We start from the raw sequence: 10,826 nt of genomic DNA on the forward strand, positions 1-10,826 counted from the left end.
TATATATATATATATTCAATTAAAAAAAAAAAAAAAATTCTTCCCCATCCGTGTCAACACTAACGCCTTTTTCATGTAGAGGGAAAATTGTTACATTTTCTCGCAAGAAGTTGAGTAGACTCAAGACTTAGTATTCAGGACATTATTCGTTGTTGTGTGTGATATAGCTTGAGTGGGCCTATTGGTTAAGAGCATGTGTTTCCTCCTAAGAGGTCATAGGTTCAAAACCAGAGGGGGTAGAGTATGTATGCCTTCGTAGACTTAGTAGTCAAATCGTTGTGGTAGAGTATGTATGCCTTCGTAGACTTAGTAGTCAAATCGTTGTGCAGAGGTGGGTCCCTTGTAAAACAAACAAGGGAGTCTCATACATGAATTTGATGTTTGGCTTGGCTATGACCTTAAGAATAGATATTATTATTATATTAGCAATAGATATGATATTACACATCTTATAAGTTATTACACATCTTGTACGGAGGTGGGTCCCTTGTAAAACAAACAAGGGAGTCTCATACACCAATTTGATGTTTGGCTTGGCTATGACCTTAAGAATAGATATTAGTATTATATTAGTAATAGACATGATATTACACATCTTATAAGTTATTACACATCTTGTATATTAGTTATCGATTGAAAAAATATATATTTGTGTTTTTTATTAAGTGGGGCGAGGGTTCATGAAAGCTAGATGAATTTGGAGGAGCTGGTATGGTAGCCATGTCACAACTCTTTCTTTCACATATAAAAGGTAAAAGACTGGATCACTCTTTCTTTCACATATAAAAGGTAAAAGACTGGATCACATTCATCTACAGCGAAGGGATATGTGATGTTGATGCTTCAGATTCAAACAACCAAGCAAGTTATTACTGTTACTAAAGTAGGAGAAGTCTCTCCTCTTGCAAATCACAAATAACATTGATGAAGTGAGCCTCCAAATATTGGTTATAATGAGACAGTTGCAAAGTTTTGAGAAGAGCTTGAATTGGGGACCTGAGATGAGGCATCATATAATAGCTTCACCTTTGATTGGAAGAGTTAAAAATATAGGTCACTTGAACAATAGAATTCTTCATATCAAATATAAAATGACCATTTTTCTACCTTGATGTTTTGGTTTATTGAGTACTACCTCATTTTGTCCATGCAACATCATTTCCCGTGCCAAGCATCGATTTCATGGCTAGTTCGAAATAATCCGTGGGTTTATCGTACATCCATATTCTACCAGGTTCAATAATAATCTTGTTGCCACAAAATCTCAAGAAATTTATACTCTGTCCATGTTCAACAATTACCAAAATACAAAATATTTGTTACAACAGAAAATCAATATATTTCATTTGATCTCTCTGAAACAGAAAGTTGTGCAATTCCTCTCCCAAGAGAAGTAGTAAGATCCCAATTAAAAACAAAAGAAAAATAAACTCTCTGATTTGATACAGATGCAAATGGAGAAGGATCTTCTTCTGATGGAATACCAAGAATCCTGTAGTTGATCTCTTAAAAAATAGATACCGCTAATCTCTTAAAAAATAACCCTCACGAAATCTCCTTTCCCATAAATCTATTTTAGGGAGAGTATTTGGCTATTAGAATACTATGAAAATATATTACTGATCTGGGAACATTTGATACAAAAAGATAGAACCCATTAGAATACAAAATCAACACAGATGCAAGATACACCTCCCCTGATGCATATGCTCTCTAAAAGCTCATATTATATGAGAAGGAATCATCCAACCGAAATGCAATACAACTCCGACTGAAATGAGCAAAGGAGCAAGATAAGAAATGACATACTTAACTGCACAAAAGAGACAGAACAGGCTCAAAAACAGATGGAAGTTGAATTAAACATGGAAAAGTGGCTTATACAATTTAACCATTCTTAAATGGTGGCACCCTTAATTATGGAGGACGCCCAAATAGAATTGGACGCCTGATATCTGACCTTTTCGAAAAGAGGAATAATCTAGCACTTACATTTTCTCTTTGCCACATAAGAGGTAGTTATATTTACCCATTAAAATACATAACTTACTAAAGCACCATTTCGTATATAATTGGTGTTCACAAAATTATAAGGACCTAGGATAAGTATTATACACCAATTTTTCTGAGGACATGGTCTACCCCGACCCAGAAGAAATAAGAATGGCTTTCACCCAATAAAATACAACTGACACAGACAATGACCATGGTGAAGATTAGTATTTGCTAGACTGTACTCTGAGTTTGGCCAACATAGGAAATAGTAATATTTAAATCATAGTCAATGATGGAAATGTGCATGCAAGGGAATTATGCTGGTTGAATCAAGGTATCAATCGAGAATAATTCCATTAAAGCTAGAGATTATAGCTTATGTTCTGCAAGAAGTGTTCACAGTTTTAACAAATGAAAAACAAACATTTACAGAAAGGCAAGAAGTGTCATTACACTTTAAATAACCTTAGTCCCTTTTAAACCAAGAGGGAAGACGTATAAATTTAGCTGTGACTTTATTCACAAGGTTTTTACACAACAACATATATATGCTTAGAAGATAGAACTCAATAATGATGAGGATACACACTGGTGGAATAGATTCATATGTCTTGAGACCAGTTGGTCTCCCTATTTACATGGGGAATGTTCCTTTTCTTTGCAGAATACACTACAAATGTAGAACGACACAGCTGACCCGTACTATCAACACGTGGCACAACTTTCATCTAGTTAAAAACTTAAATGGATGCTCATAACTCTGTATGCCTTTCATTGATGAAGAGTAGCAACCTGACAAAACAAAAGAAGGGAAATATAGCATGTTCAATCTCCACATAAAGATAGTGCCACATCTCCATTATTGCAAACACCCACCCATTTTTTTAGTGTCATTGTCGTGTGTGCAAACAAGATATCTAAATGGGAATAGAATAAGATCAATTGAATTGCAACCATGAGACCTTGCTGACTACATTTATTCTGAAAAACTAAATCTTTCAAAACATATTAACTTGGTTGCAACATCCTCAGTCATTTAGAAGGTGATAGCAGTGAAGAGTTTGAAAAGTTAACCTCCCCAAGAAGTGTTACACTAATACTTACAGAGAAATTAAAGATTTTTTAACAAAACGGTGAAATGAGTAAATCAGAACTGATAAGCAACATACTAAAAGAGATAAAGGAGAAATTACCTACAGAGGATGGTGCAAAAGATGTTCCACATCCATCCTAGTTTTGATCATAGTCAGAAAATGCTAATGAACCATCTGATGTACAACCCCAAAAGAGAGAACATTTTCCTTCTATGTCCCGCAAATGGTGTCTGTGAGAACGAGGGGGAATCATGCAAAAACGTGTTGAATTACACACATATAATCAAACACTTTGCCTCTGGATATGTAAATTATAATCTAATGAATACTTGAATTATGACCAAGCCACCTTTGCCAGCACAATGAGTTTCATCCAATATGAATGAGTTTTTTTCAAAAAGAAAACACAAGTATTTATCACCCCTTAATTCAATGGAGTAATATTTTTTTTTTTGATTGGGTGTTGCTTAGGGCTTAAACATAATTCTGTGTTTATTGTGCAAACACCCATCTTCTCACAGTGGATTGGGAAGTCTGGGTTGGATGCTTATAAAATTTTCATGGTTGTGATGGTGGTTTGACAACTTATAATTGAACTCACAGTGCTCCAGGAGACCAAGGGCACACTTCAAATGATATCCCCCAGAGGGGTAGTTGAATTTCGAGAGGGAAAAGCTTAGGCTTAAACATAATTTTGCGCATATTGTGTAAGCACCCATGTTCTCACAATGGATAGAGAGGTACACAGTGGTTTCTTATTATTGTGATTATTGTTTGTTAGCATCCAACTTCGCTCATAGTAGTCCAAGGACTAGGGGCACTCTCCAAATCGCATCCACCCATGTTCTCACAATGGATAGAGAGGTACACAGTGGTTGCTTATTATTGTGATTATGGTTTGTTAGCATACAACTTCGCTCATAGTAGTCCAAGGACTAGGGGCACTCTCCAAATCGCATCCCCTTAGAGGGGTGGTTGAATAGTAAAAGCCCATGAGACTCATGCTTCTTTGTGGGCTAAAGAAAAGGTAGCCCATTTCATACCCAAAGGAAGACTTGGCTCATTCTCATGGGTATTAAAGTAATTGAAAATCAGACAATCTCCTCTGACTGCATGCCAGTTTTCCTAAATATTGCAAAAGTATGTCCCATTCGCCATGTTATTGAATTTTTTTTCTTAGAATTCATCACAATAGATCCAAATTAGAGGAAAACAGATCCAGATTAACAACAACCACATTACATGTAAGTTGATAAGCCTTAATTACCCTGGCAACCAATATAGTCTTGGAACTGCTATCGAATAGAACAAATGCAAAAGAGCCTTCAAAGTGATTCAGTGCTGATCAATAGAGTCTTGGAACTGCTATCGAATAGAACAAATGCAAAAGAGCCTTCTAAGTGATTCAGTACTTGATCAGCAGGAAACGACCCTCTGTCACGCAGAGCTTTGAATGCTTCTGTCGTGACCATCACCTCATTTGCATTCTTGGTAAGCCCACAATCTTGTCTCAGCAATGGAAAATTCTAAATAGTGCCCACAAACCCACAAAACACATCGTCTACAACTTCGAAGGACCTAATTTCGAGAGGGAAAAGTTCAAGCTTAAACATAATTTTGCGCTTATTGTGTAAACACCCATGTTCTCACAATGGATAGAGCGGTACACAGTGGTTTCCTATTATTGTGATTATGGTTTGTTAGCATACAACTTCGCTCATAGTAGTCCAAGGACTAGGGGCACTCTCCAAATCGCACCCACCCATGTTCTCACAATGGATAGGATAGAGAGGTACACAATGGTTGCTTATTATTGTGATTATGGTTTGTTAGCATACAACTTCGCTCATAGTAGTCCAAGGACTAGGGGCACTCTCCAAATCGCATCCCCTTAGAGGGGTGGTTGAATAGTAAAAGCTCATGAGACTCATGCTTCTTTGTGGGCTAAAGAAAAGGTAGCCCAATTCATACCCAAGGGAAGACTTGGCTCATTCTCATGGGTATTAAAGTAACTGAAAATCAGACAATCTCCTCTGACTGCATGCCAGGTTTCCTAAATATTGCAAAAGTTTGTCCCATTCACCATGTTATTGAATTTTTTCTTAGAATTCATCACAATAGATCCAAATTAGAGGAAAACAGATCCAGATTAACAACAATCACATTACATGTAAGTTGATAAGCCTTAATTACCCTGGCAACCAATAGAGTCTTGGAACTGCTATCGAATAGAACAAATGCAAAAGAGCCTTCAAAGTGATTCAGTGCTGATCAATAGAGTGTTGGAACTGCTATCGAATAGAACAAATGCAAAAGAGCCTTCAAAGTGATTCAGTACTTGATTAGCAGGAAACAACCCTCTGTCACGCAGAGCTTTGAATGCTTCTATCGTGACCATCACCTCATTTGCATTCTTGGTAAGCCCATAATCTTGTCTCAGCAATGGAAAATTCTGAATAGTGCCCACAAACCCACAAAACACATCATCTACAACTTCGAAGGACCTAATGCCAAAAGTACATGCAGTAGTCTAGCATACACCAGTCTAACCAATGAACCACCGAGATCACTTTGATCGGTACGAATCTCATAGAGAACATGCATACGATCCCCTTAGAAAGCAGAGTATAGAAATAAGATACCATACCTGGGAATGAGCAAAGCTTCTTTGTGATGAGTGTATGCCATGAATCCATGGGGACCCAATTTGAATGATGTGATCTGTGGTTAAGTGTAAACGAAAATGTCTACCATTTGTTTCTCATTTTTTCTCAAATCTGAGGTCCCGTCTACGCCTGCAGGAGCGCTAACAAGCTCCTGAGGAGCATCCACCAAATCTCATAGAGAACATGCATACGATCCCTTAGAAAGCAGAGTATAGAAATAAGACACCAAACCTGGGAATGAGCAAAGCTTCTTTGTGATGAGTGTATGCCATGAATCCATGGGGACCCAATTTGAATGATGTGGTCTGTGGTTAAGTGGAAACGAAAATGTCTACCATTTGTTTCTCATTTTTTCTCAAATCTGAGGTCCCGTCTACGCCTGCAGGAGGGCTAACAAGCTCCTGAGGAGCATCCACCACCAATTTGTCAAACACTGCCAACATTTTCCTCTACCTGTAGAGCTCCTGATTCTTCTGCCTCTGCTAATTCTGATACTTATCCTCCAGACCTTCTGCTATTCCTATTCCCACAATCTCAAAGATATGATGCAAATGACCCTTCACATATTTCCAACTCCATTCGTTGATTTTGTATGTTAGCACCAAGTTAAAAAAGACACAGTTAGAACCAAAATTCTAAGAACAGGTAAGGAAAATTTAGAGCCATGGGACCTAAATTGGAGACCGTCGACACCTGAAGAAGGGTAGGGAAAATGTGACCATCCCTGTGAACGGACCTCCACAGGTATACACAAGAAAGAAATGAGTTGACCTTACATTTAGTGGAGAATAAGAAGAACCAGAAAGAAAGTTAAGAGTTTTATTTGAAACCTCGCTTTGTCATGGAAAAAGAAATACCACCTGTCAGAATTGGAGCCATAAACATTCCAGAGTGACTACGGTTTCAAAACCCTCAAGGAAAAAGAAAATCTAACTGGTTAATGGAGGAAACCATGTCAACGTCAGAGCACCCATCTACCCTGCCATGCAAAAGAATAGGTTCAATGGCAAGCTAAGAAAGCACAAGCAATTGCAGACCTTACCAAAAGAAAGAAGAAGAAAAAAAAATATGAAAGATCTCATATTGAACACCAATCTTATCTATGAACTATCCGGAGGGCATACATCTGCTTGTGAATGACATGTTCTTACAAATTCTGCGACTAATTCTGAATCTCGCCATTAAAATGAAGTCAGTCGATCTTAGTCGGGCTAAGTCTTAGGAGGCTCAAATTAAGGTTGGAACGAGCTAGTAGTCGGCGATATAAAGTCAGTGAAGCTCTGGACGAGACGTCCAACATTGAATATGTGGAGGACATTAAGCATTAACTTAGATACAGTGTGACACCATGCGTTGGGCATTGGATCCATGGTGGTATCAAAACCCTATCACTGTATGTTACTTGTAAATTTTAAGTGAACAAGTAAAATAATACGAGTGTTTGGTTCCAGAGATGTTCTAAAATTGTTTGTTTTTATTGGAAATAAGGAAATAAGTTAACGACCCAAAATTCAGAATTATGTGACAGGAATGAAAGCCTGACCGTTTTGTACCCACCAACGTGGTTTTGATGACTCTCCCCACTATTAATTTGCAACTAATTTATGATAGATTTTTTCACTACTTAAAAAAAGAGTTTTTTTATAATAGATAATTTTAGATTTAATTTTTTTATAAATAAGTAACTTATTAGAAAAAAAGAATGGTAAAGTTAAGAGAATAGATTTCACATTTTTTGGACAAACTTTTAAGTTTTGGGGAACATTTAAGCATTGTGATTAGTGGTGGTTAAACACTATTCACTTAGCTACACATTATTGAAAGTTGAGACATGTAGGCCATCAAATTTGAAAAGACAACGGATTTGATGATCTATAACTTTGAGGGTAATGTCACTTTGCATAATATTTAAATGGAACTCTTATTGTTTATAATGAAACTCACTTTATCATGTGGATGTATTTTTTGATTTTGGTGCTTTTAATTATAGTGATAATCTCATCATGTGAATGGATTTTTTTAATCTTAGTGATATGTTTTAACTTTGGTGATAATCTCATCTTGTGTAGATCAATCAACTTGAGCCTTGTAAGAATAATAATAAATAAAAAATATATATAATAAATAAATAAAATACAAAAATAATAAAGAAAATACTATAATAATAATTTAAGTTCGAGATAAAAATTAATAAATATAAATTATAACGATAGTAAGAATAAGTAAGTTAACAAAAGTAAAAAAAATAAAATAAACAAAAGTTAAAATATAAAAAAAAGTTGAATTAAGTAAAACTTAAGATAAAGAAGTAAAAGTTCGCATTTTGACACATGGATTGTGTGCATATGATCTCTTTCCAATCTCTTTACTATTTTTGGAACCATTTGTTCTAATAGATGAAAAGGGAGATGACAAGCATTAATCATTAAGTCTTTTTGGAAAGATAATGTTGTGAGACACATAATTCCATGGCAGTAGTAGTTGATTGTATGTTGATATTAATCACATAAATTGTTTAAAACACCATTATAACCGGTAAAAATTATTTAAAAATAAAAAGTGTGAAAATAAAGCTTTGTTTCCCGATATAAAACACAGAAACTTTAATAAAATAAAGTGAATAAATATATTTGAAATATAAAACACAAAAACTATAATAAAATAAAGTGAATAAATATATTTGAAATATAGTGCTAGAACTTTGTCCCTTCCCCATATGGTGGGCACAACCTGTAATAACATGAAAAATATTGTACAAAATGCAAAGTAATAAATCTAAATGACATATTGGAAAAATTACCCAACCCCCAAACTATACATCTATGCCTCCCACGATCCGATGTACTTCTCATAACCCTTTGTTATAAACCTGACATATATTATGTTTTCCGGACTAAGACTCTTCATATCGTGAGTATGTTTGAGAGCTTTGTTCAATGCTATGTAATGCTTCCTTCCAAAATAATACATACCAAACACGGCGAGCAAAATAATACATACCAAACACGCCAAGTAGCAGTGCTGATTATTAATTTCAATAACGAAAAGAATGAAGAGAAACTAAGTGAAGTACACCGTATCTACAAGGTATTTGGCCATCAAAGTGGAAAGTCTCAACACTCTTCCACGGCCAAGGTGTTGTTGGGTTCTCATTCCCAATGATTCTTCGGAAACGACAGGGACTTTGAAAGCCTCGAGACTCTTCCACGGCCCTGGTTGTTGTTGGGTTCTCATTCCCAGTGATTCCTCGGAAACAACAGGCAACCCAAGTTTGGATAAAACATAGAGGTCTATTTGGCTTTCACAGAATCACCTTCTGACGCAACTAGACACAGAGATAAGCCATACCCCTCGTTTCATGGAGAATACAGCCACTGTATTCCACCATCCATATCAGCTGTAAAATCAATCCTTGGCAGGGCAAAGTTTTGCATCAACTCTCTCACTAATATGTTTATACAATCTTTCCGATGCTAATGCTCATTGAAGTAGAAACCAATAAACCCTAGCTTTCAACTATCCTTGGCTCTCGGATGAATCCGCTTGCTCAATATGAATATTTCTACCATCATCTGGACTCGGTGGAATGACCTTCTTGCCTTTGCTTAAGAGCCTTTTGAATGAACGGAGCCGAATGCTGGGGGATTTAAGCGATTGCCCATTTGGCGAAAACATCTGTTGGTCATCGCTGCAGAGTAGCCTGGGAGAAGAAAAACTGTCCATTCTTCGGGGTATATCAATGATGATTTTGTCGAGGGTTTTACGAGAAGTTGATGCCGCCCCTTGGTCGAAGACCACGGAGTTAGACATGGAAGAAACCCTGTTTTGGGTTGCCCAGAAAAGCATGTGGGTGGGATACTTTGGAGACTGCAGAACCTCTTCATGTCTGCACGAAGGGTAGAGGTCGGGTTCCATAGAAACCGATGCGTTGCCCTCTGAAACGGTGGGCAGAGACACCTGATGATTTGTTTCAGAGGCGCCCCCTGACGCTGCCTCCTCGTTGCTTACTAGAACCACGACAGAATCGGCGGCCGTGTCGGTCAGGGCACTGGATCGACACAGCGGACAAGTCGAGTGCGATTGCAGCCACATGTCTATGCAATCGATGTGGAAACTGTGGTGGCATTTGGGGAGCTGTCTCGCCTTCTCGTTCTCCTCAAATTCGCACAAACAGACGGCGCATTCAAGCCCCTCTTTGTGACTCTCCGACTGATAGACGAACACGGGAATCGCTTCTATAGCCGACTTGCTGAGGCCGACTCTTTGGAGCCTCGGGGGATCCTGCTGTTCAACAAATTCAAGACGGCGGCGTCGGGAAGAACCCCTGCGCCACAAGAAGTAGCGCGCGTAGATCAAGAAACCGAAAGCGAAGAAAACGAGCGCGAACAGAAGTAGAATGGCGACAATCATGATTTTGCTGCCAATGGCCATCGCCTTGGAGGAATTAGCTGCATTATCCCCGTAATAGTTATCGTTCCTGTTGAAGTTATCGTAAGGATCCATGGCCGTATGCGAACTGGACATTACAAGCGTTCTCGGTGATTGCTGTGATTCTGTAATGCTCGAGTTGACTCAGAGGCCGCCTTATATGCAAAAGAAAGGCGTCGGCCGTCAATCGGTTGAAAGGCAGAGGGAAATTCCAAGAAGGCGGCTGTGAGCCGCGTGCCCTAACTGTTCTTTTTCTTCGATCCCCGCTGCCCGCTGATCATGGTCTCTATCTTCTTGGAAATCGAAATCGATTCTGACTATTCCGCCCACATTACGACACTAAATTGCGAATCGCGCTTCACCGCAACTTCCAGCTGTGATGTTCGACGCGGCTACTACAACATTCAATTTTTCACGAGGGTGTCTTTTGGCTGTCTCTATCGGAGCAGTGGACTCTATGCGTTTTTATTGTTATGGTTCTTATTTTCGTTACAGGATGTAGGGTTGAATTTAGGTTTATGTGATTTATATTAAGTTTTTCTAGATTTATAAGGAAATCACATTATAGTGTTTGTTTTTTTTTTTTTATATGCTGTTTAAAATGTTTGTTTTTAAAATTTTTGTAATATTATATATTTTATTA

The 10,826-nt window shown here is 37.6% G+C and overlaps 1 protein-coding gene and 1 long non-coding RNA gene across 3 annotated transcripts; both read right to left on the reverse strand.

The window, feature by feature from the left end:
• Positions 1-3,318: 3,318 nt before the first annotated feature.
• LOC149175077 (uncharacterized) lies at positions 3,319-7,305 on the reverse strand. 2 transcript variants are annotated; one of them, XR_016257962.1, is made up of 2 exons: positions 6,907-7,305; positions 3,319-6,734 (listed from the first exon to the last, which is right to left on the reverse strand). It is a non-coding gene; the product is annotated as an uncharacterized LOC149175077 (long non-coding RNA). The 2 variants fall into 2 exon arrangements; XR_016257963.1 differs by having other exon boundaries at positions 6,880-7,305.
• A 1,102-nt stretch (positions 7,306-8,407) lies between these two features.
• LOC149175078 (RING-H2 finger protein ATL60-like) lies at positions 8,408-10,502 on the reverse strand. The gene has a single exon (XM_089419510.1). It carries the CDS (start codon positions 10,277-10,279, stop codon positions 9,272-9,274), a length of 1,008 nt encoding a protein of 335 aa, XP_089275636.1. The 5' UTR covers positions 10,280-10,502; the 3' UTR covers positions 8,408-9,271.
• Positions 10,503-10,826: the final 324 nt, after the last annotated feature.

The sequence above is a fragment of the Pinus tabuliformis genome, chromosome 4_1 (genome assembly GCF_031772625.1).
Source record: "Pinus tabuliformis cultivar Carrire ecotype Pingquan chromosome 4_1, CPIR1, whole genome shotgun sequence".
NCBI classification, from domain to species: Eukaryota; Viridiplantae; Streptophyta; class Pinopsida; order Pinales; family Pinaceae; genus Pinus; species Pinus tabuliformis.

Bases quoted from the DNA above. Each gene is read 5' to 3' on its own strand.
- LOC149175078 (XM_089419510.1), bottom strand. From the start codon at position 10,279: ATGTCCAGTTCGCATACGGCCATGGATCCTTACGATAACTTCAACAGG.